Consider the following 26,622-nt stretch of genomic DNA (forward strand, 5'->3'; position numbering starts at 1 on the left):
TAAAACGGGAAGATGAGACCTAAGAGCATTGATCTTACCTGCTGGGGTGGGGTGTCGGTGTTTTGGGGAAGGCAGCGGAGATTATTCAGCAGTTTTGGTTCACAAGAAGAAGAAGAAGAAGAAAAAGAAACTGGGCGAACTTCTTACCTAGAATAGCAACAGAGTTAAAATCTACGAACCACACCGAAGACAAATTGTTATCTATTATCAAAACTTAGACAGAATAATAGTTGCATAGCCAGCATTTCTGTCTAATAAAGCAAGTAATATGCAACTAATATTATGCTGGAACCTACATGAAGTCTTCTTACCATACGAAGGCTCTCTGCCTCCACACGTCAAGGTCGTGGAAACCGGATTTTTAAAGGTCTACGGTTTGATTAACATCAAAATATAAACAAGATACTTTGCCATTTTCTACGCATATTTTTTTATCGTTAATTCGACGTAATGATCGTCAAATGCAAAAAAATTCGGTGTTATTAGTTTCACAGGTGTGCGTAAGTTATCAATATGTGGAACAGTTAATGTACAGTAGTCTTACTCTACAGTAGACCCTTAGGCAAACTCGATTGAAAACGACGAAGTAGGTTATCAGAGAGAGAGAGAGAGAGAGAGAGAGAGAGAGAGAGGAGAAGAAGAAGTAAATTGTGAAATAAATGTTTGGTTCCTGGCTAGCCTTGTCATAGGACGGATGAGCCAACACGTATACATTCTGCACAACGGCAAGTCCGTCTTAATATTAGCGAGAACAAAAATGACTTCCTTCTATTCCCAACGGACCTTTAAACCAATCACGAAAAAGCTGGAGAGTCTTTCAACCAATAGGAACGATCGAAGTAGGTCTTAGTAAGGAGGGGACACTACCGCCCCCATAATCTTCTCGAGCTGGTAGTCGCCTGTAACCCCGCTAGGTTACATATCGAACATTGTGGGTCCGAGACCTTTCCATCAGTGAGCGAGTGTCAGTATGTAACTAACCAAGTGGGAGTGAGGTGTATCTCAAGTTCTCCGGAGATCTACAGGTTGTTCGTCTGTTTTCACAGAAGCTGTGGCCATCTTAAAGTGTAGGAATCTTAGAAAACAACAATGCCATACGGAAAGGGCGCTAGTAGTGCTCTTGTTTTTTTCGTCAATGGTCGTAAGGTATGATACTTCAACTGTTGTACCTGCCGCCCCCCTCCTTTTTTTTTCAGGGGTTCCAAGTTGAAATTGAAGGACTTATTAGTTTAGACTTTAAACTGGATTGGTTTTACGTAATTGCCACCGTATCTCGAAGCTTATCAAGAAAATTTGAGATTCTATAACTTAACATGCGTTGCAGTTAATTACATTAAACCACACCGTTTGATATATATATTATATATATATATATATATATATATATATATATATATATATATATATATATATATATATATGTGTGTATTTATACACACATATACAGTATAATATATATGTATGTATGTATGTACGTATATACATATATTACATAAATATATATGTATTGGCAGAACATCCGTACAGTTTCACTTGCAAGGAATATACATTTTTTAGTGACTTGTCAATAAGTGTATGATGTTGATTACCCAAGTTTAAATGGATCAGTTTTTTTATTAATGATCAGTCAATGATGATGGTGATTGTTGAGAGGAAAAAGTTCCTTGAATTCCTTTTCTGTATTCAACTATATTTTCTAACTGCACGCTTTACCTGAAAAAGGCTTATTCATTAGACACGTGTGGCCCTATATGTTTCACTTCTGACTGTCTTTAGGCCTCATATTTCATTAATCTGACCCTTATTGCGTTCATCGTGTCTCGAATGCCCACGTCACACAAACCTCAAGTTCAGGTCAGCTTACAGTAGCTCTCAAACTGGGAGGCTTCATTGTAACCTTCCTTCCTCCAAAAATAGACGTAGACTATCGCGATATCTTTCTTAGATAAACTTAGTCCTCCTGCGGTCAAGGTTGGAACTGAATAAGAGCACGACTTTCAAGATATTTTGGCATAAGGCATTCTCTATATAACCGCCCTTAATTACATAAAGTAGGGCACTTTAAATTTGTGTGATAAATGGAGGGCCTCCACTTCCAGTCACTTTTTCGTTAGCCTGTTCTCTTATTAAAGGATCAAAAGAAGCATACTTAATGAAACACCCGGCCTGACCTCGGTAGGTATTATGGGTACCAATGCAACGCTGTACCCGTGGCATCGCTGCCAAATTTCCACAACACCGAATTCCAGAACCGTGTTACCAGATCATCTTCCACCACTTTCAACGCAAAAGGTTTCAGATTCCCCATAGCGCTTTAAAGTGGCTCGCTGGAGAAAATGTTTGACGTCCACTGTGAATGTCATCATTAATTTTAATTTTTTTTTTTTTAAATAGGAACACTTGTATATATTGCGGAGATTTATCAAAGTGTTAATTAGCAAGTCTGCTAAGGGTGTCGACATCATGAACAGGAATTTCCTCACCGAAATGAAAATTTCAACTTTTTGACAACTTTGCCATTGGCTCCGAGTGTTACGTCTACTTGATACTTTGTGGACGAACTTTATAAATATTTCGTGGCAAGGGATGAACCCAGACAGAATTCCATAAAGTAACCAAGATATATATTTACGTATTTTGCCAGTGTTTTGCTATCAGAACAAGAATTTATGCAATAGACCATTAATAGCAAAATAATAATAATAATAATAATAATAATAATAATAATAAATAAATAAAATAAAAATATAAATAAAAATATGTAACTGAAAACTAAAGATTATCCCGTAGGGTGTAACCACATAGACTAAGTTTTCCTGTGGCTTAGGTTGTTTGATTTATAAAGGCTACCAATGTATCTTCTCATCAGTGAAGTGTACTCGTATATATAAGCCCTTCGTTGGCTGAGTCTGTTGAGCTTCAGACTGTTACTCGATGGGCCGGAGTTCAATTCCCCCGGCCGGCTGATGAAGAGTTAGAGGAATTTATTTCTGGAGATAGAAATTCATTTCTCGCTATAATGTGGTTCGGATTCCACAATAAGCTGTAGGTCCCGTTGCTAAGTAACCAATTGGTTCTTAGCCACATAAAATAAGTCTAATCCTTCGGGCCAGAGCTGTTAATCAGCTCAGTGGTCTGGTAAAACTAAGGTACACTTACTTAGTGAAGTGTATATCCCTATGAAGTAGGTTTTTATCAATATGGTTTTTAACATGATGTAACTCATAAACATTGCTTGCCTTGATCTCCTGTTAGTAAAATGCAAAAGTAATGCATACATTTTTACTTATTAGAAGACGCCAGGTATGTGATATTATGCCAAAATAAGATTAGGAGAAAACATATCAGAGCTTTACCAAAATGTGTTAGGCTAGATAGTTTTTAACAGTATTTCGATAAAAACACAAAGTATTAAGATAACTGACCTTCGCCATCAAGATTACAAGCAACTAGATCATTTCTGACTGCCTGTTCTACTATTCGTTACCGACTTTGCATAATGCAGTCGTACTTGAGTATTATCATTGCAACGTGCTTGTTTCAGGTTATGGATTATGATAAGTATTATTTAAATCGAAATACCAATAAAATGTAATGGGAAAGCTACAATTATGAGTGGGGCGGATGGCAAAAGGACTACCACAATTGAAGGCAGGTTTTCGTGTAAATCAAACTTTGGGCACCAAAGATCCAGATAACGGAGACTAAGCTGCTGGGACTTAATTTTACTTGGACTCCACTTGACAAGTTTTTTTTTTTTTTTTTTTGTAAACAGTTGGTTATGATGTATACTTTAGCTTTGGGGTATGTGGATAATAAAGTTTTTAATATATTTTTTAAATCAAATGTTTGCAAATAGACATTTGTATGCTTCGGGTTGAGAATTCTTTATCCAAAATTCCCAAACCCAAAAGATGTAGCAGGTGGTCTCTTTCTTGGATTTCTTACCGTTATTTTATCCCAAGTTTTGATCGTTAATATTCCACAGTAAAATGGGATTAGAATAATTATAAATAGATATGTGCACAAGATTTTAGTCACAGTGCATGACATTCGACTGCCGTTCTAGCAGCTTACGACAAAAACGATTTGAATGGCGTAAGAATTGTTTATTTCCGTATACACCATTCCCAAGAACTTTGCTGTAATGTGTGTGTGTGTGTGTGTGAGAGAGAGAGAGAGAGAGAGAGAGAGAGAGAGAGAGAGAGAGAGAGAGAGAGAGAGAGAGAGAGAGAACATGTTCACAAGATGACACAGGCAGCCCAATACAATATATTCTGAGCACGCTCGGGTTAAGCTTTTGCTTAAATGGTTTCTTAATGTGTAATTCGGATGTGTATGTCACTTTCAGGGAACTGCAACCCTGCCCTGAGCGATGGTAGGGCCACCCGTTTATAACTAGATTTGCGCGCTGACCTCAGGGTAGGATCGCCTCTGCCTTGTAGGTTGACACCCTTTTCGCAAAGGTTGGGTCCACGATTGGATATTGTGGCCTTGTTCAGGAGGAACACCAGTGTTGAGTGCGTTGTCTCCTTGGCTTCAGCCCTGGATGCCTGGAAGATTAGGGTAACGGCAGGGGTCATTGCCTTAGCCGAGGAATGCAACTGGCTATCCCTTAGTGTGATTAACTCGTGAATCCTTCAGTTTAATGGGAGGTCCGACTGTTACTTGTGAAGCGGACATAGTTTAGTATAACAATGAAGAATAGTGACATATTCTAGCCAGAGCGGTAAACTAAAACTAAAATAAAAAAAAAAAAAATTAGAATTACGGCGTAGTGAAGGAAATGTTGATATTCTTGATGTGTAACTAGCCTTTTGTGTGCATTTGTCTCTGGTAATAATCATAACTTTCAGTGTATACACGAAGAAAACAATTAGTACTGGATGGATGGAGGGCCAGTTTACGTGTAAAACACTTGTACATTCATCCATGCACTCGCAAATTCACGGGTTTTAATTTGTTTGTATGTCCGTGTACTCTGGTTGACCGCCGGCAGTCTAGAATCCATATGAGTTCAAAACAAGGATTTAGAAAAACAGGTTAGCAGTCACACACACACGCACACACCCGCTTTTTAAGAGAACTTTGGTTAAGATAGGGGAGGTTATGCGGGTTCCCTCTCCTATATTATTATTCCCCTTATCCGTATGAAAGACCCATCACTGTGGGTGAAACGTCTCCACCGGACAGCTCGATAAAACCGTTAGTAACCTTAGCCTAAATTTTCCAATTATCTGGTGGGCTTTTACGACTCTGCTGCCACTTACAACGATCCATGTCTGTTATTTATACAGTAGTAGCGTTTGTATGTTTGCATGCAGTCAAACTCCTCCCATCTTCGGAACGTTTTTATAAAATACGAAAATAGAATATGCAGGATCAGTTTGGACTTCTTGTATTAGCTAGGAGTCAAAATGCCCATTATTATTATTATTATTATTATTATTATTATTATTATTATTATTATTATTATGATAAATACTTTTGAGTTGATAACTTAGCTGTTCCGTAGCTTTGCTGAGATTTAAGAATTTTGATAATTAGCTTTCATTTCCTTTGGTCCGACTCTCAAATGAGGCAACAATTTTCTACGCGGAGGAATAGTTAAAAACACTGCAAAATATTCTCATGGATATGGATTGCGGAATAATAATAATAATAATAATAATAATAATAATAATAATAATAATAATAATAATAATACAATGTAATGCCAAGTACTCCCATCCCACTAATACTAGATTCATGCAATCGATAGTGATATAATAACTAATACAACTTTATTGCGACAGGATGTCCACAATTTAATTTAATGATGTCCAATTATTTTGGCGATCGGATCAATCTGCTTTGCATTCTGAAGGTCATTCTTATCTACAAACTAATTTTAAAAATCTGAAAAATACCAATTATTCCGTAAACTGTTAAGGAGAAGGGAAGACCAGGCTACGTTGGCCTAAATCTGCTGCGAATTACGGTTTTTTCAAGGTCAAAAGCGTTTAAGAGTAGACAGTGGTGTCAAAGGGTAAATAATCGGTAGGAAAAGAGTTGAATTCAGTAATAAGTGGAAATACACTTGTCAGACAGTATCTTCTTAGATATGAAATTAGATTTCTGGATTATTTTTAACAGCAAAGTGGGAGGCTTGCAATTCACACACACACACATATATATATACACACACACACACACACACACACACACACACACACACACATACATATATATATATATATATATATATATATATATATATATATATATATATATATATATATAGTTTTATCAGCTAAATATTTGCACCTCCTTTCCTGCTTTATCACTGTAGGAAGTAACTTAACCATAGACAGCATTGCTCGTGTATGTGAGTCAGTTCATAATTATTTTGTTTCTTTTAGCACTTAGTTATAGCGTTGCAAATCGAACAATATTATAGTATACTGTACTCAGCTCACCGACTTCATAAAATAAGGACCTGACACGCAAAGTAAATTAACGTACAGGGCAAGGATAATGATAACAGCAAAATAACGGAAAAAAAAGAATGACTACACTAACAATAAAATGCAGAGCAATTGAAATAACTCGGAAAGACTATACATATTTAATAAGAACAAGTTTATAATCATGATATTTACGAGCGAAGGCACTGAACAGTAAATGTAGCAAATGAAGGAACAAGCACAATAACAGGTTCTACTTCATAGAGTGTGAAACTATGCGGAAGCACGAGTGTGGCAGAAATATCTAAGAAATTAATTTACTGGATAAGTGGATTACTCTCCGCACTTAATTAGGGACAGCTCAGAATAAACAGCAGAATTCCTTTCAAAATTATAATTAGCAATGCTCAGGACATCATTCAGAACTGTACATGTAAAGAAAACTGACACTTGCCGTGAAGTCACGAATCCCCGTACAAAACATGCATGACCATTTGTATGATAATCGGATTTCTTCACCAGCAGTTACGTTTATTACGCAGAATAATGAAATAAGAGAACACCCTCTCTAGGTTTAATTTAACAATACGTGCGAGCAATGGACTGCAAGTACTGCAAGGTAATACACCTTATGCAACATTGAATGACGGAGCTTGAAAGCGAATTACCAGTCGTTTAAGGAAAATCTGACATTTTTTATACAACGGTATAATGGTCCGAATGTTTGAACGACCTCAGTTACTCGTTACCGGAGAACGGATAGGGAAGCAAGTGAGTAAAGGTGGCATTTATTCTGATCCAACAAGTCAGACATTTTGGATGCCAAACAGCCAGCACCAACAAGGACTAACGGGACTTGTCATTAGCAGTGGTAGTAGTGGATGGAATTTGGCATTGAAACTGCTCCCTTGCTCGTCCTATTTCTCCCATGACTTTGCTTCAGTCAGCCAGGTAGGAAATGTTGATGGTCAAGCGAGAGCGAAGGTACACTACCTGTATGTTGGCGCACAACTCAGGGTGCCCGATGATCCTGTAAGTGTTTAGATGTCTGTATTGTGAATAATTCTTTTCTTTTTAATTGCAAAATACCTCGAGGGTGGAGGGGTGACCAGGGAGGTACTTACTACAAACGAAGGTCATGTTTGCTCTGGTGGTGCCGCTTGATGGCACTGTCCTAAAAGTGGCTCGGAATTCTCCTTTTCAGACGAATCTGACGAGGCCCACATTCTCTTACACTAATGGCATTTAATAATGGCCATTATTTCAAGAGCACAATAGGAAGGTGTTATGAACTGTTACCAGTTTGGTCATTTTAACAGATTTTTAATCATTTTACAAAACATAAATCCCACTCATGAAAATGTGGATGAAATAAAAAAAAAAGAATATGAGCTCGTATTTAATAATGACTAAGAAAGTGGTATAAAAATGTCTGGTGGAAAGTCTAATATTCTGACATAGAGAAATCGGCTATTCCCTGATGATTCTTCCCTAGTTGCATATACAGATGATGATACAGTACCTGTATTTGGGTTCTAGTCGCATAAATCAGTTACTACACCTGAAGATAAAGTGATTTGGCAAAGTCGGGCACTGGATAACCTTGCTGATTTTCCACACTTTTTTTTCTCCTTGTTTTTAAATGTGTATTAGTGTTTGGCCTGACTATTGAGATGTCTCTTTTGTCTTCCTGAAGACAATGGATTTTTAGTTTACTGTAAAAGAAAACTCTATTTGTATGTCCGTCCTCACTTTTAGTTTTCTGTAAAAGAAACCTGTTGTGCCGGCTTTGTCTGGCCGTCCGCACTTTTTCTGTCTGCCCTCAGATCTTAAAAACTACTGAGGCTAGAGGGCTGCAAATTGGTATGTTGATCACCCACCGTCAGTAGTTTTTATTTTAGTTAAGGTTAAAGTTAGCCATGATCGTGCGTCTGGTACCGCTATTGGTGCCAACAACAACAGCCACTACTGGCCCGCGGCTGAAAGTTTCATGGGCCGCGGCTGAGGATTTTATGGGTCGTGGCCGAGGGTTTCATACAGCATTATACGCTCGATTGCGCCGATGAAACTTTGCGCATTTTTTATTTATTCATATCTTCATTGGCTGTGTTAACGTTGGTCGCTAGATTTTTTTTCCAGAATTCTGAGGTTGCATAGTCTTCCAGACTTTGGCAATAAACGAAAAAAATAAGCACTGAATTCATGCACTAGGATTTTGAGGAGCATTTTATTTATATATGATACAGAGAGAATTAATGGCACCGGAGAACTCGTCATCGTTGCTGATTCTCAAACTGGGTGCCGTGGCACCCTGGGGTGCCACAGACAGTGCCTAGGGGTGCCACGCAGATTAGATCTGCAGAACTGTACAAATAATTACTTTGTTTTTCTTCAAGATTGTCATGAATTTTGTCTTGGCTAGATCATCTCAATGAACATTTGTAAAAAAAAAAGTTTGCAGACATCTTCATATAATTATTTTCAGTGTGTCTACTCTAATTATGTTTATCTAATTCTTCTGGTATGCTCTATGTTTGTACAGTATATTTATGCATGTATGGTTGCTGATTTTGGTTTGAGCATGGATAATTTTATTCATTAAATAAGAAGTTAGTTCATGCGATATGGTGGGTGAGTATGGATAATTTTATTCATTAAATAAGAAAGGGTGCCACGGTAATGATTCATTAGTTAGGATATGGTGGGATGGTACCGGTCAGGTCTAAAGTATTTTTCAAACTTTGGCCGATCACACGACCCCAAACAGGTTGTGTAAGATGATTACATTGCTTTGAGTTAGAGAATAATGCCATCACTAAAATATCCGAGCCACCTTTCAGATGAGCCCGGAGAATAATTCTCTCTCTCTCTCTCTCTCTCTCTCTCTCTCTCTCTCTCTCTCTCTCTCTCTCAGTTGAGAATATTTTGAAAAGATACGCTGAAAAAGATATTTATCCTTTAGAAAACCTTATCAGTAAATAGACATAGGTACGGACTTACCCTTCTATGTAATATATCGAGCAGTTGTTATGCCCTCTTTAACTAGAATAGTAATGCGAGTATATATATGCCAATATATTGGAAATGGATCAAATATTCTTGAGCGTAAACTTTATTTAGCAAAATTATTTTTTTTCCGGGTTGTTGGTTCGTACTGGCTTTGGGTAGGTAGTTTCACAGTGCCTTGCTTAATGTTTGAAACAGATTCGTCTTTGATTTTTATATTATATAAGGTAATTTGATCAATATCACTCATCTGCTCATCCCTGCTACTCATACTTCGATTTAACAGTACGACTCGCCTAATGCGCAAGCATTCTTAACAGGGTGATGTGTAGATCTTCTCCGTATGCACCTGCAATACACTCTCCCTCAAACCTGTTGAGTGCGTAAAGACAATTCTTCAATTCGAGACTCGCTGTCCAAGTATAGTACTGTGGTGGTTGTGCCGAGAGGAACATAAACTGGCAAATTTTTCGTGGTGTCTCATTGTTGTTTTATTTGTTTTTCAGATTGAGGACGGCAATGTTGATCCAGAGTGGACCTTACTCACATATCTGAGGAACAAACGTATCCTTTTCTCACGCTTATAATATCACTCCTGTCCCTTCCCCTGCAAGGGTTTCCCTTCACATGTGGTATTCTGATTTTTCATTTGTCTTGTTGCATATATAACTATGAAATGGGGTATATGTGTAGTTTATGTACGAGTACACTAAGTATGTTCTATCTGCTCGGACATAAAAAAGTTCTATCAGCCTTGTATCAGCCTGTGTGCATTGTGTGTTTATCTGTATCTAAGTATATAGAAAAGTGTTCATGCCTCAGCAGATCATTAAACTGAGCTGCAAAATATCAAAACAGACTTTTTAAAAGCAAAATTCAGAATACATAACAAACATTGTCGTTTTCATTAAAAAAAAATGTATTCCGGCCTTTGAGAACGTGAGTCTGTGGATACATAGCTGATTACAACTGATAACTGCCAGATTGTGCAGCCGATTTTTACCAGCTGTTGATCGAATATAAAGTTGCATTTGCTCTATGCCTGTTGTCAAGAAGGCGCGTGTAAAACCGGCGGGGTTCAGTCTGCCAGTTTTCTTAGGCTTGGAAAACGTGATAAATTATTTCTAAACAAATTTCAATTAATCTTTATATCTCATAGCTCTTACTCTTGGTCATCCAGATTTCATTAGTGAAGAATTTTTCCTGCGTTCATCTTGAAATTTGACTTCATTCATGAAAACACTCACTGTATCTTAATTTCTGTAGAAGTAGGAAGCATTTGATCCGCGTTGGATCAGTGACACGAGGCGGTACTGTACCTCATGAACTAGGCTATCCAAAATCGTGTTGTTAAACAACCACTCGAAACCGTCTTGACTTGTGATTATCTCGTCCTCATTTGTTTTTGTCAGGGAAACGGGTTTTCCTCGATATATGCTTCTGCTCATGTTTTACAGGAATGCCGGTCAAGTCACTTTTGCCATGAACTGTTATGAACTGAAAATGAGTGCTGGTATAACGCATGTTTTTTTTTTTTTTTTTTTTGCCGAATCAAACTGTTTAGGAATAACTGAACTTTTTCGGAAATTAAACGAAAGCAGAAATATAAGTGAAAATTCTATTTTTTTTTAAATATATTAAATAAACCTGCAACATTGATACATCATTATGCAAATGCCTCAGTTTAGCATTTGCAGTTGTATCCGTAATTCAGTCATGTGCAGTGATAATTTGCAAAAGAAAATAAAACAATGGAATTAAAACGTTATTTAAATCCTGTAACCTTTTTTTGTGGGGAAGACAATTATGTAAAGCTCAAGTCATTTGTCTTCACTTGGAGTTGCAAAAAAGTGTTTGTATAATTAGCATGTCATCTTCGGGGGGTATGTACCTCATGCGTTACACTGTAGGCATTACTTAAGGGTCTTTGCAGCGTCCCTTCGGCCCCTAGCTGCAACCCCTTTCGTTTCTTTCACTGTACTGCCTTCATATTCTCTTTATTTCATCTGACTTTCCACCCTCTCCTAACAATTGATTCATAGTACAACTGCGAGGTTTTCCTCCTGTTACACCTTTCCAACCTTCTTACTGTCAATTTCCCTTTCAGCGCTGAATGACCTCATAGGTGCTTGGCCTTTGGCCTAAATTCTATGTTCAATCAGTCAATTGATGCACATAAACTAAATCGATGCTTGGAAGAGCCGGACAAAGACACAGAGAGCCATACTTGTAGGCTTTCCAAATTCAAGATCGTCATAGGTAGGCACAGAGTGAAAAGAAACTAGGAAACTCTTGAGTGCTTGATTTCTCAGTCACCGTATCTGCTCATGCAAAAATATTGCCTGAGGTGGTATAATAAGTTAAAGCTTGACATAGGGTATAAAAAAGAAAAGGAGAATAAAATATTCTGCGAAAGTAGTTGGTCCCCAATTTTTATTATTTTAAAGCAATCTTCGGTAAAACTGTGAGGAGTTTTTGTATTCATATGATTTGTTCAGAAAATAATGCATGATTACAACGTACAGGATATTGGGTAACAGTGTGACGAGACACAGTGCTGTTTAGAATTTTAATAACTATCAGTTCTGATAAAGTGGCTAACTAGTAATGTAAATATCTTAAGTCATTGCCTCTTATCTAGATATGAAAATTTTGTTTCCATTATGTTGTACTTCTTAGTTAGGGTATTTTCACTAGCTACAATAGCTGTAAATTATAATGTACTAAAATGTTCCATGTGTGCATTTACTTTAAAGGTATGTTATCTTTACATGATTTTTCTGTAAATTATACTTAGCATGCCGGCGGACCTATTCGATGATTCCAGACACACATCGGGGAATCTGGAACCTCAGAAATATAAGATTTCTAGCACTTCTTCAAACATATGCAACAAGCCCCACGAAGAGATCAATCCTGGCTCAGTCATCCTCCCCCCCCTCCCCAGTTATATTCCTGGCAACGCCCATGCTCCATCATCAGGTTGCCATCTCCTCTTACAGTTACTTTTTTTTTCTCCAATGTCTATAGCTTCTCGTCACTATCCCCAACCAACACTGAATAAATGCAGATCGCCTCTTCACACTTCACGTGCAATCGATTTTCTTAAACAACAGCTTTTCAGCCACAAATCCTGCCCCGTTTCTGATTTCTTGCATTACTCCAAACATGAAGATATTAAATAACCATGGATACATCATTCACCTTAGTCTCAAAGTCACTTTTGCACCAAACTAACCACTTCTGTCTGTGAGTTCTAACAAAATTCGTCGCCCTCCTCTTAAAACCTTTTAATCTGACAGATTGTCTTCTGTCACTGTAAGAACATTCTCAGAAATGTTCTGACAGTGAGCTGTAACAAAGGTAAAGTACTTATAAAGAGATGATATGACAATGGGTTAATCAATGAACTGCTTGCTTCAGCTTCTATCTTATCTAGGTGGAAGACAAAGGGTGCAGCACCTCAAATATGAAGGCAGTACTCCAGACAGGGATGAATAAGTCTAACTTAAAGGTTAAATAACTGGGAGGAAGAAAAGAATGTACAATATTTAAACAGTACACCCAGTATTTTGGCAAAGTTATATTGAAGAAACATTAACACCCATGACAGGATTGGATTGGGCAGGCAGCAGAGAAAAAGATATATGCTGTGTCTTGGAAGCATCAATTTGGACTTAAATTATGGGATCCCCCATTCATATAAGCATTAATAGCATTAATAGATAAGGATAGGACAACTGAAAATTTATTGTGATCAGCAAAAGAGGTCAGGTTAGGAAAAACATAGAATTAACATTGCAGAGGGGGTGATCGAAATAATTCACAAGAAGTTTGATTTACAGAGCCTTATTCCAGACTGCCAAATGCCCTAGAAATATGAAGAACAAGGACAAATGATTCTTTGAATTCCCACTGAGGAATATCACTGAGATAGTGAATGTCACTTGGAGATCTTGCCTGAAGGAAGCCATTCTGGTGATCCAAAAGAAGCGAGTTGGATTAAAGTTATTTTATGACGGCAGTTGGAAGGATTAGAGGTGTTACTCTTCTTAGGGGGTCACTGAACTAACCATGTTTCCAAGGTGAAGGATGAATGCTGGATTTTACAATTAGACAAATATAATGGTGAAGAACAGGATCAAGTTCACATGAAGAATTCTAGTGAAATATTGCTGTAATGCAATTCAGGTCAGAAATCTTCCAGTAAATAAGAGAGGCAAGAACCCTACATGCGTTATGTCCAGAGGATATTGAGGTACGGGATAGACTAAGGATTAGAAATGGTAGAGTAGAGGGTCAGAAATATTGGAATTACTGAGAAATGTTAGATAGAAACTGTAAGATAAAAGAGTGTTGCCTTTCCATTTAGAGAAGTTGAGAAGCTTACTAGTAAAGGACCACGAAGGATATCAAGAGTTCCTCATCATCGTCACCTTCAACCCTGTGGAATTTGTGAAATTGCCATTCAGTCGGGTTATCTTTCTTTGCTATCTTTATTAAGATGTGTTCATTTTCAGTCATCTTTGCTATCATTCCATCACAGCCTGGTGCTGTCCATCTGATCCCACTTTAAAAACCGTAAATTCGTACTTTGGCACATTTCGGACTTTTTTAAATTCTGGTATATCAGGCGAGTTATTCCCTCATATCTTTTATTCGTGACTTCATAATAAAAGCTCTGCATAGGATTGTCTTTTATCTTCAGATATTATCAACCCATCACTCCTTTTGACGCGCATTTTTCTTTTTACTCACGGATATTTTCAGTAATTCTGATAGCCATACAAACGCCAATGTCTCTTAGTACAAAAAACTTTCTTTGAGGTGCTCTAAGAAAAGGTTACAACAGTTGAAGGGTCACATGCACTGATAACTGAAATTAATGCCTCACTTACATCAGAGACCATGAAATCAAGGTTTGGGCTATCACCGCAACAATCCCTCCAATAGACGGGGAGAAAGGCTCACTTAAAGAACCGAAGTTGGCCTTGTATGGAGGGCATCGGAGAAGGATAGGAGAAAATTGTAGTTCCAGAAATACAGGGTACAGGCAAGGTTTCATTCTTCTTACATCATTGCGAGTGGATCGGAGCCACTCGTTTTTGTTCCCTAGATAGAGAACCTCAGCATGATAATATGAAGGAAATATAGCAAAGACTTTTGGGAAGTGGTGAGATAATTGAAAAAAGAATTACATTTGGTAATGATTGATGTACATGTAAATGCATGACTTGGTTACAGAGCGGTAAAAATCGCATAAATGATGTCTTGCCCCAGTATAGTGTGACATTTGGATAACAAAAAAAAGAGATGTAGGACTTAATCTTCAGTAGTTCTCAGATTTGTTGTGTTTGGGCTACTTTTCCCTTTTCTCTTATATAAAAATGTTGTAAAAAAATGTCATATCTCTTTCCCGTTTCCTTAACCTTCTAACAGTAAGATTATGTGGCACCAAGCTTGGATGTGGTGAGGGAGGCTGTGGTGCTTGCACTGTCATGCTTTCCAGATATAATCATGCCTTGGATAAAGTCACGTGAGTTTTATGTTTATTCTGTATGATTTTCCCCTCTCATTAGTATCGAAAATTTTTTTGTCTGATCAAAGTGTATGAACAGAAAGTTCTGGACACTTTTCCTTCCTGTTACCTTCAAGAGATATGAATTGGTAGGAACAAATGAAATGAAACTCACACAAGAGGTATTGGGCTCATCTAAAAAGATTTTCAATAACAGAACACCAAAAAATTATTTAAAGTTTGTTATTAGCTGTGTGTCACCATTAGTTGTCTTAGGAAAGGTATATTTCATTTGAAAGCCTTTTAAAGACAATATGCAATGATCAATCGAAACGAGTTTTTAAAAAAGGTTAGGCAATGACGCCAAATGTTACAGTCAGAAATATGACCTCTACTAAATGACCCCTTTCACAAGATGAGTCCTTTTCTATAATGATACAACACATTTTCTTTACTTTTTCCCACAGGCATTATTCAGTGAACGCTTGCCTAGCCCCAGTTGCCTCTGTGCACGGCCTGGCGGTGACGACAGTGGAGGGAATAGGGTCAACCAAAACAGGACTTCACGCTGTACAGGAGCGCATTGCCAAGGCCCACGGATCTCAATGTGGATTCTGTACGCCGGGAATAGTCATGTCCATGTACACATTGTTGAGGAATACCAGAGTCCCTTCGATGGAACAAATTGAGGAATATTTCACAGGTGTCTAAAATGTTGATGACATTCAACCCTCTTCCCATAGTACACTTGTGGCCATAAATGTGCAGAAATATAAACATACAGTGTACGAATGTATAAGAATACTAAAATTTTTGAGATTAGTCGGAATACAGACTAGCAGATAATATATCCATTTAGCAATTTTAACTATTTTAAAGCATTAGTACACACAATAAGTATCCTCACTGATTACTTATTTCAGTTTAAAAACTAGGACGTGTATCTTTTCTCCCTTTCTTGGTATCTTCATTCCATGCGTCAAGTTAACTTCATAGAGTTGGCAGCTTTGGGTACAGTTGCCTGAGCTTGATAAAGCGTGTTTTTAGCAAGCCTTGCCGGTATTTCTCTTCCTTTGTTATCACACTTATTCTTCTTTTTCACAGGTTAATCCCTTTGTTATCAGCGCTTCTTCTGAGATTAATCCCTTTATCACTCTTCCTCTTCTCAGATTAATCCTTTTATTATCACACTGCTTCTTAGATTAATCCCTTTGTTATCATACTACTTCTCAGATTAATCCCTTTTTTTATCACACTTCTCAGTTTAATCCCTTTGTAATCACATTACTCCTTATTCTTAGATTAATCCTTTTGTTATTAGACTACTTATTCTTCTCAGATTAATCCCTTTGCTATCACACTTCTCAGATTAATCCCTTTGTCATCACACATCATCTCAAATTAATCCTTTTATCACACCTCTTCCTCTTCTGAGATTAATCTCTTTGTCATCAGACATCCTCTCAAATTAATCCTTTCATCATACCTCTTCCTCTTCTCAGATTAATCCCTTTGTCATCAGACATCATCTCAAATTAATCCTTTTATCATACCTCTTCCTCTTCCCAGATTAATCCCTTTGTCGTCACACTGCCATTTCCATATATTCTTGTAACTAGTCGTGGCGACAGATCCTCACGGTCTTCTGGCCATCAGGTTGGCTAAACTCGTATCATCTTACCATTGCAGGTAATTTGTGCAGATGCACCGGTTACCGACCCATTCTGGAAGGTTTTCGAACGTTCACGTCAGATGCTGAAGTGAAGGGGGGATGTGGAAGAGCAGATTGTTGCAAACTGAAAGACAAGAACTCAGGTGAGAGAGGAAATGAGCAAAGTGAATTTGGATAATGTCATGAGTATTCTCTGTAAGAGTGTAATTTTATACACACGCACACACACACACACACACATATTACATATACACACACATATATATATATATATATATATATATATATATATATATATATATATATATATATATATATATATATATATATATATATATATATCATATATTATATATACATATATATATATATATATATATATATATATATATATATATATATATATATATATATATATATATATTTAACTGCCTATTTTAAAAAGAATCCCCATTGTGTCATTGTCCCTTTATATGAAAAATTAAACCGTCACAGATTCTACAACCCATAGAGAGAGAGAGAGAGAGAGAGAGAGAGAGAGAGAGAGAGAGAGAGAGAGAGAGAGAGAGAGAGAGATTGTTAATTATATCTCCACACTATCAGGTTATATTTCCATCGCTTATTTTCTTATTTTTGCGCGGACTTGGACCTTGAGTAACTTGCACATTTTTGAAGAAGGTTGTCGAAGTTGTCAGTACATTGAGACCTAGATGAAAGCTCGGAAGTCTTGAAGTGCCCACTGGACTATTGCGGTAGGCCTTCTCCACTCCAACACCCTCCCGCCCAGTATACTTCCCCTTCAAGCAAAAGTCACTGAATGGATAGCTGGCAAAATTTTATTCGATATTTCTCGACGGGAATTCCAGTGCTTGTACCATGTAGGGGGCTTAGTGCTGTCTTTGCCCCTCTCACGGTGCACTGTAGGTTCTTTGCAGCGTCCCTTCGGCCCCTAGCTGCAACCTCTTTGATTCCTTTTACTGCACCTCCGTTCATATTGTCTTTCTTCCATCTTACTTTCCACCTTCTCCTAACATTTGTTTCATAGTGAAACTGTAAGATTTTCCCCGTTACACTTTCAAACCTTTTTACTCTCAATTTCCCTTTCAGTGCTGAATGACCTCATAGGTCCCAGTGCTTTGCCCTAGCCCTAAATTTTGTATTCCATTCCATTCCAGTGTTATTTCTATTTGTCACCATCATCATAATCATCTCCAATTATAAAATTATTTTTGTTGTTGATCTTGCTTTGTTTTGCAGAAGGGTAAAAAAGGCAATAAATATAATTTTTTTATATAGTTTTATTATTACTTTTTCATATTTGCAGGAACGAATGGCTTTGTAAATGGAAATGCAAGTGAGTCAGGCAATGGCGAATCGAGTGGTTATGAGGAAAGCAACGTAACCCATTTGCTTTACGACAAGTACGACTTCAAACCATATGATCCAACTCAAGAAATTATATTTCCACCCGAATTGAAGGTAATTATAACGTGCCATCTTTCATATCTCAGTTACTTGACACTAGGTATTCAGAGCGATCTAGCTTGATTGAAATATGATATATGCTTATGGTGACATGTTAAACAACATAATGGTCAGGACAGGAAAGTGAGAAGAGGTTACTAGCCTGTGGCATATGATCCCCGCTGTTTCTTCGTCATAACGGACAAAACATCTCTGCTGGGTGAAAGAAGAAGAAATCTTATATAACTATTAACTCATGAATTTACTCTCGCATTTTCAGCTATTCTCTCTCTCTCTCTCTCTCTCTCTCTCTCTCTCTCTCTCTCTCTCTCTCTCTCTCTCACTCAGTTTCTGACCCTTTGGTACTGGTGTTCTGATCCTTGGACGCAGGCGGGAGGCCAGTGGGACAGCCAATTGGCTCTGATTGTTTCTATCAAGATTTACGTTGGTGGCTGAACTAGATGACGCAGCGCTTCAGTTTTCTCGTGGTTCATTCTTTCCCGTTTTGTCTGATTAGACATTAATGACGATGTACAAGAAATTGGGCGTATTTTTTTCAATTGAATAATAAATCGGAAAGTTGACTGGCTCGAACGTTACAAAGTCGACAAACTTATACATCACGCAATCTGACAGTCACATAAGATACTCCCCGTAGGGAGGGGGTGTTGTGTCGTCAGTGCACCTCACGCGATGCACTGTAGGCATTACTTAAAGGGTCTTTGCAGCGTCCCAGCGCTGACTGACCTCATAGGTACTAGCGCTTGGCCTTAGGCCTAAATTTTATTTTATATACCAGTTCCATAAGATACTGAGTCATATGCATATTAAGGTCTTTTCTCCCAGGGTGGTCACTGGTTGTGATAAACAAATATACAGGACATTCTCAGCAAAGGTCCTCAGAGGGCTACAGGTAATTGCTTTCCTGATTGAAAAGTGTTCCTGTTTAACTAGAGCAAAGATGATCTTAGAATGGAAATTAACTTAGCTATTGAAACTCCAACAGTGCCTCCTCATCTTTTTTTAACCAAGTCAGCCAGGTTCTGATCCAGGTGGATGAACAACTTGAGATACTGACCGTAGAAAATATTGTTTTTTTTTTATGTACGCTTTTCTTTAAAAATTGAGAGAGCAGCAATATATACTTGAGGTGATTTTATGGTAGGAAAGTAAAAGGCACATATTAATAGTTTTAGTACATGAGAAGACTGGTTGCTGTGAAATTGTAAAAATTTTCATTTTAGAAATAAACAGGTAGAACTATGAAATTAAATCACACTTTAATAAGTAGAAGAAGCTTTTCAGAGGGTGGCAGCATTCATTTTTCATCAGGACAGGGTTAATGGTACATTTGAACCTTAGCATTGAAAATGTCAATAAAGATAAATCAACACAAGTATTATAGTAAGATTGAAAGAGGAATACTAGCGAACATCAATACTTTATGGAATGCAAACATTTACCTATGAAATGCTGCAGCTAGTTTAAAGCCTGATTTATCTTAATTTACATTTTCAATACTAAGGTTCGAATGTACCATTAACCTTGTCTTTTGATAGGCCTTATGTAATAATAGCAATTATAATCCTTACATTTTTTCTTATGTCTGTATGCCTAGTTCATGAAATGCCGGCAAAGAGAGTTATGGAGGGTTGTGTAAAATAATGAAGCACTGGTCTGCAGTTACTGAGACCTACACTCCCAGTTAGTGAAAGTTCATAACCATTCTGTGCCTGAAACATGGCACCCACTGTACGAGCCGAGCCACTGAGGCCATTTGCGGAGATTAGTACAGAGGAAGTCTGATGTTTAATGATGTGGCAAACAGATCCAGAAAGGAAGTCTCCACTTCTGCTACAGGGCCTTGTAGGTGCCCTCGTGAAGGTGTACCTTTCTGAGAGCATCTGCCAGTATGTTGTGGACCCTTGAAACAAACTAAGGCTCGATAGTGATGTCTGCTTCTCTACCTAAAATCTGTAACCAATAGACAGAGAAACTGATCATGTTCATTCTTGATTCTGCAAGTAAACTATTGCAGTATAGTAGCGCATGGTGCCGATGCACCACCCTGACAAGATGTTCATGAATTCTTGGAGACCTAAGCAGGCTGCCTGAAGCTTGAGGAACAACTGATGTGTAAGTGACTCAACTCTCTGGACTGTACCCCTTCGACACAAGACTCAACGGGTGTGCTCTCCATCCCAAGGTCTAGGTGTCTGAAAATATAAAGAGATCCAGGTTGTGAGGAACTAGAGAAACTTTCTTCAGCAGGTTCTGGTAGTTGCACGTCCATTAGAGACTGCCTTCCAACAGTAAGCCAGCTAAAATTATAGGGAGTAAATATAAAAGCAGCTGTATGGAACCAAAAACTTACCCTGAGAGACGAGGTGGCCAATCAACACCTACCAAGATTTGACCCTAGGGCAAGGTTGAAGAAGGAACTCGTCAGTAATCCCGAGGATGTGTCATACACTGTCCTCTGAGGAGGAGCTGTCTCTGCTATTGTGTCTAAATCATTCCTAAGTAGATTGAATGGGTGGATGGCAACAGATCAGACAACTTCAGGTTGACTTGCAGGCCCAGGGACTGCTCAAAGACTTTGTCAAAGAAGCCAGAACCTACCAGTCACTCAGAACAGGCTATGCACCCAGAACTGGCTCCAATAAACAAAGTGAAGGTGCTTCCTGGGAAACAGATTAATGGCGATTTGTAAATACACATCCCTTAGGTCTGTGGAAGCAAGGAATTTCCTTGCAAACAGACATCTGTACGGATTCCATGGTCTCCATACAGAAGGGGATCAGATGAAGTAATTTATTGAATTTGCATAGGTTTTTAATTATTCTCCATCCTCCAGAAAACTCAGAATGAGGTAGAGCCGAATTAAGAACCCCAGTGACTCTGACAATCTCATCTTGCTATTTTGCAGCATGGAGGTCACTTTGTTATTGAGGACTCTTTGCAGGATTGGAGGGGAACGAGTTGTAGGCAGTTGAGCAAATGTGGACTTGAAGATGAGTCTTGGTGATAGGTAATTAACAGGCTACCCATGCAGATAATGACAGTGAGGCAGCAGTGGCCCCCAAGTTAATGAAAGTGGTCCCGGTAACTGTAGAGTTTACCTTGTCACTTAGTAACTGGACCAATTCTGCCATAGGGTACCAGACACAGAGTGAGTATCTCTGATAACAACAGCAACTGGAAACAATCACCCAAGATGGTGTCCCGCATCTTCATCGTTATGTTGGTGAGTGGGTAATACATATAATGTGCATTAAGCACCAACACTCGATCAAGTAATAAAACGATGAACTATGGCCATTTCCTTTGAAGAGATCCTGTAAACGGAAAGTGGCACTGATGACCTACCTTAGCCAGTTCAGGAGTGTGAGATTCCCTTCAGAATTGCTTACAGGAGTCCATCTCGAGGCTCACCAGCAAATGGAGATGGGTATGAAGGAAGAAGGCGCTTCCCTTGCAAGAGACTCCTTCACCTGTGAAGGAAAAAAAGCCTGTGAACATCCTTGGCTCTGGTAAAATTTGTGGATTATTTTATCCAAAAGAGGCAGGTGGTGACCTGAGCATAAGGGCATGTCATAATCATGACTGGAGCTGCAGCCAGCCATATGCGTCATGAAATCCCTGGCAAGGTGGTCGATACTGAAGATGCTGCAGACAAACAAAATGTCAGTGAGTCAAACCTAGACCTTTTGGAGGTCTGAGAAGGAGAGCAAGATGAGACTTGAGGGACCATGGGTAGGCAAATAGGCCAACCCAGGCAAAACAGGTGGAGGTCGAAGGGCAAGCTGAAGGACAACTAAAGGAAGGCTATCCATGCCTTGAGAACATTATTACTATTACTGAACAAGCGTAAGGGATATTCAATTTTTAGTGCTTTTTATTGCTCAGATTTTTTCAGATCACCACGTTTAAAGTGGTGATCAAATTTTATCCAAAACCCATAATACACTGGATAATTTGGAATCTTTTTTACATATTTTCATCTTTGGAAGATTGAAGTACTGGAAGATAGAGGTAATTTTATGTTACACAATTGTACGTGTTAACTAGTAAGCCTGGTGTATCCAAGACATTTTTGAATAGTTAGCATTGATTTTTTCTTCTTTTCGTCCATGTTTGTGTTTCTGTCCATCCACTCTTGTCAAAATTATACATTTATGTTTCACCTGAAATCATTTCTTTCAATTTTGGATTGCTTTGTGACTCTTGAAAGTGAGCGTTGCATATCACAGACTTATCTCTTCCACTTTTGGCTGTGGAGTTTTGTCATTTTCATTGGCTTTGATTGCTCCCAGAGCCGAAATACTGCTTGTTTCTATAATGGAAATATATGAACTCTATGTCGGAGTTGAGCACACTGAAGTGGGAGAAATCACACATGACCCAGAAACTTTTTCTTGCGCTTGAAATTTTCCTTTATAAAAAAACTGTAAAATATTTGATAGTTATTTCTAAACTTAAAATGCTGAATGTCATTTTTCCTTGTGATAAAGAATAGTTTTTGTGATCAAAGAAAGTAGGGATATGCCCTTCAACTTTCAGTGAGTTGCGTGCGGCAAAACAACTCGGCGCCTGACGTAAGGTGAACCGAGGCTACCAAGATTAATCTCGGTAGCCTCGGGTGAACCTGCAGTCTCGTCGGCCTTAGCAATTTGGAACTTCCTGACGTTTGTTCTGACAACTGAAAGTTTTTGTGATAGAGTTTATTCTTTAACGTATCACATTTATTTATCTACTACTTATTGATGTTTTATTATTTTACTGGTAATTTCTGGAGTGTCCTATGTGAATTTTTGCAGTTTTTACCTTTCGTGCAAGTCTCCCACGACTCTCGCATCGTAAATGTACGCGTTGCTGCAAAAACAGTCGGCTCTTTTCAGCACAAGGCTTGTTTATACTGAACTAACTGAGTTCCCATTGATTTCTGTTTTTTATATTGTTTATGTGATATACTATACCGTTTTTAAACCATGTATTCCATAGATCTTTTCCGTATAATAAGCCTACAAAGGAAAATTATTTTAGACAAAAACAACTTGGTTGCATATTGCAGTGCGTTTTGCGTCCGCATTTTCATAATTTTATTTTTGTACTCCTTCATTCGTCAGTGAGACGAGCAACAGAAGTATCATCTACAAGTGTAGAAGGAGATTATTCGTTTGGCTTAGTTATGAAATAAAAAAAAGCGGTATATCGTCTCTGGTAATTGTGACGACACGAACGCACCCATCCAGGAGAAGGGGAAGGTGACTGAAGAGGGCAGTGGTAGGGATCGGGAAGATGATGTTTGGGCGAACTCCCGTGGTAAACTTCACAAGGTCACAAGAGGCCTCCGGCACACGTTCTCGGACAGGATGGCTTAGAAAAGATTTGTACCTAAATACGTAATTAAAATACATGCAATAGTATATGCAAAGGTGCGAGCATGCTGACATACGAGTAAAATTGACTCACAATGTAAATTAGACAGGAGTTAAGAGGAGATTAATGCGGGGAATATTCTTAAGTTTTGTAATCATCTTTACCCACTTAGTTCTCCGTATGAAAAAACTAAAAGTTCCCTGAATACAAATCAAGGCTCTAAGACAGATTGTTTTCAAAATAGTTTTCTTAGCTTAACAATATGATCGACGTACCACCTGTTCGGAGAACAAATTTTCTGGTCATCGGAACGAGAAAGAGAAATGCTGCTACTCCTGAAAACCATACCATGTTACGTGGACCAATGACGATTTCATTTTATTTCAAATCATTTACCGTCATACAGGATTAAGTTACATTTGTTCACTGTAAAAAAGAGGAAATATTAATTTCAATGTAGACCTACTGGCTCTTCAAACGCCGTTTTCCGAGTATTGACAAAAATAAGGTAAAAAAATACTCAGAATTCACAAGTTTCCTGATGCAGAGTCACGGGTATTGCTACTGACTGGGGGAAGGAAGCCCGACGGACCACGCAAACCCCCCACCCTTCACAATTGACTGACAATAACTTTACTATTTTTCCGTAATTATGATGAATTCGTTTTTAGTGAGGCTCGTTTCAAGTGTAAGATAAAGTCTCGGTTTAATGTGGTTATCTCGTAAAGAGATAATCCCGTGGCTGACGGGAGGTGAATAACTTGTTTGCCTGTTAAGTTGATGCCTCCATCAATGCTCTTTACCTTGACAACGATCGCCTGTTCATCTCTCTCTCTCTCTCTCTCTCTCTCTCTCTCTCTCTCATACTTTTTTTTCATCAGTATATTCACATGCTTGTGCAGTGCATTCCATGATTTTATGATTCATCGGGAGAACAAGAAGTTTGTTCGAGTGACCATAATGTTACATCGAACTTTTCTTCCTCAGTCAGTTTTTTATTTGACTTCTGCGTATTTTACTTATTTAGAAAAATGTTCTGCTCTTCTCTTAATTCACTTCGTGGTCATTTGTGGATATGTGGTTAAAGAAAGCTTTAATAATATTAGTGCCACTTTTCTTAAAGCATACAGTATATATGTTCATTTGCAGTTTAAACGACGGCCTAGAGCACCCCCTTATCGTTTTCATAATTTTTCATTACCGAAATGGCCTCCGAAGGCGGGTAGTGCTGTCAGTGCACCTCAAGTGGTGCAATGTAGGCATTACTTAAGGTTATTTGCAGCTTCCTTTCGGTCCCTAGCTGCAACCCCTTTCATTCCCTTTACTGTAATTCTATTCATATTTTCAATGTCCCTTGCAGCGCTGAATGACCTCATATGTCTCAGCGCTTGGCTTTTGGCCTAAATTTCATATGCCATTCCATCATCAAAATGGCATGAGTTATACATCAATTTTGCTCCTGTTGGAAATGGATAATTAAAGACTGCCCCGACATCAACTGTACCTTTTTTAAATGGATCACCAGTCCAACTTTGCTTCTGCTTTATGTTAAGACATTTTTAGGCTATGTCTTCATCCGTTTCTTTGCTATAGGGAATGAGATCAAAGGATTTTCGAGCTCCAAAGTTCTCCTTAGCAATAGACCAAGAAGGGAAAATGAACCTTCGAAAGCACGTGAAAACGACAGTTTGGAGAAAGGAAAGTAACAGACTAACATGTCTGAACGTGGGAGTTTTCTGGAAACCTCCCAGCACACCTCAAGGTGTTTTGATTCCCATTCAACGTAAAACTATATAAAGGGTATAAGGGAGTAGCGTGTCTAAAAAAAAAAAAAAACTTGAATTGTTCGGTAATTAACCTACATACCGCAGTAATGCTGCCAACGTATATTGGCCATGTATGCATACGCGAAAATATAGCAGCTCACAATTACGCATAAATGTCTTTTTATAAATTGCTTTTTCCTGGAGTGTGTTAATTTTCCATATTATGCGTTTTAGAGATACATGAAACAAAATTAGAAGAAATAATAATATTAAGTAAGAACTTGAAAGTGCTACAATGTAGTCCTCAAAATGTTGTATTAAAATAAACCCATCTGTGCAATGATAACTTGCAAAGGAAATGTAAGAGGCACGTTGAATACCCAGAATTAGGCAAAAATGGTCGTAAATACAGTTCTTTTAAATTCAAGTTTGTCTTGGGTAGGTACAGTGAAAATGGGATTGACAAATGTTTGTACTTGATGTCGCTAAAACTGTATACGAGACAGTATCATATATGACAGGTTTGCATAGCTAGAAAAGGAAAAACTATGCGGTAATAACTTTGTGGATCCTGATGAAGATGCATTGAGGACACTATTTCAATATTCTGTACATCGATTCTTCAGCAAAAATTGTAAAAGGAATAACGTCTTGAGTTTTTTTTTTTTTTTGTAGGGGCCTACTATCTGGAGACTGACGATTTGTTTAGCAAACTGGAATTTCCGTCATATATTTCTTGTTTGGTATAATATTTATAACCCGGTCTGTGGGTGGAGTGTGACCATGAACATTATGCCTGAGCAAGGGACCATGGATGCATCTCGATTATCTCAAATATGGCGCCTTTCCCCTTGCCCATGAAGGGGGATAGTGACGTCAGTGTGCTTCATGTGGTACACTGTAGGCATTACTAAAGGATGTTTGCATCCTCCCGTGAGCCTCTAGCTGCACCAATTTTTTAACCTTTTACTTTGCTTCCATTCCTGCTTCCTTTCTTGGATCTTGCTTTCCAGCCCCTCTAACTATTATCTCTAACTGCAGCTGCGGTATTTTCTCCCCGTTTCACATTTAGATCCTTGTGCTTCATTCCTTTATTTTCTGGATCGCTTTATCTTGCTGTCTAACCACTCTAACTACCTTTTCTCACTGTCTTAAGCACTGAATGGCCGAATGTGCCCAGCGTTCGACATGACAACCTAAATGTCATAAACCAAATCAACCAACCTTTTCTTTGCCGCCTGTGGTCCTCTCAGCCCTTTCATCTGAGCTCTAAGGGTAAGCTGTCCTATGTAGTCATCTACTGGAAAGTTTACAGAGGAGGCGTTTCAACATTAGACCATTAACTCTAAGAAACTTTCTGAGCCTCTT

The 26,622-nt window shown here is 38.2% G+C and overlaps 1 protein-coding gene across 1 annotated transcript in view; it reads left to right on the plus strand.

The window, feature by feature from the left end:
* Positions 1–799: 799 nt before the first annotated feature.
* ry (xanthine dehydrogenase rosy) overlaps positions 800–26,622 on the plus strand; it is a 52,408-nt gene continuing 26,585 nt past the window's right edge. Inside the window, exons 1-6 of the mRNA XM_067103795.1 lie at positions 800–1,146; positions 9,959–10,016; positions 14,892–14,988; positions 15,438–15,673; positions 16,660–16,785; positions 17,967–18,121. Of these exons, the coding sequence (XP_066959896.1) occupies positions 1,090–1,146; positions 9,959–10,016; positions 14,892–14,988; positions 15,438–15,673; positions 16,660–16,785; positions 17,967–18,121 (729 nt within the window). The 5' untranslated portion in view covers positions 800–1,089. The remainder of the gene's footprint in view (positions 1,147–9,958; positions 10,017–14,891; positions 14,989–15,437; positions 15,674–16,659; positions 16,786–17,966; positions 18,122–26,622) is intronic.

The sequence above is a fragment of the Macrobrachium rosenbergii genome, chromosome 5, assembly GCF_040412425.1.
Source record: "Macrobrachium rosenbergii isolate ZJJX-2024 chromosome 5, ASM4041242v1, whole genome shotgun sequence".
Taxonomy (NCBI): domain Eukaryota; kingdom Metazoa; phylum Arthropoda; class Malacostraca; order Decapoda; family Palaemonidae; genus Macrobrachium; species Macrobrachium rosenbergii.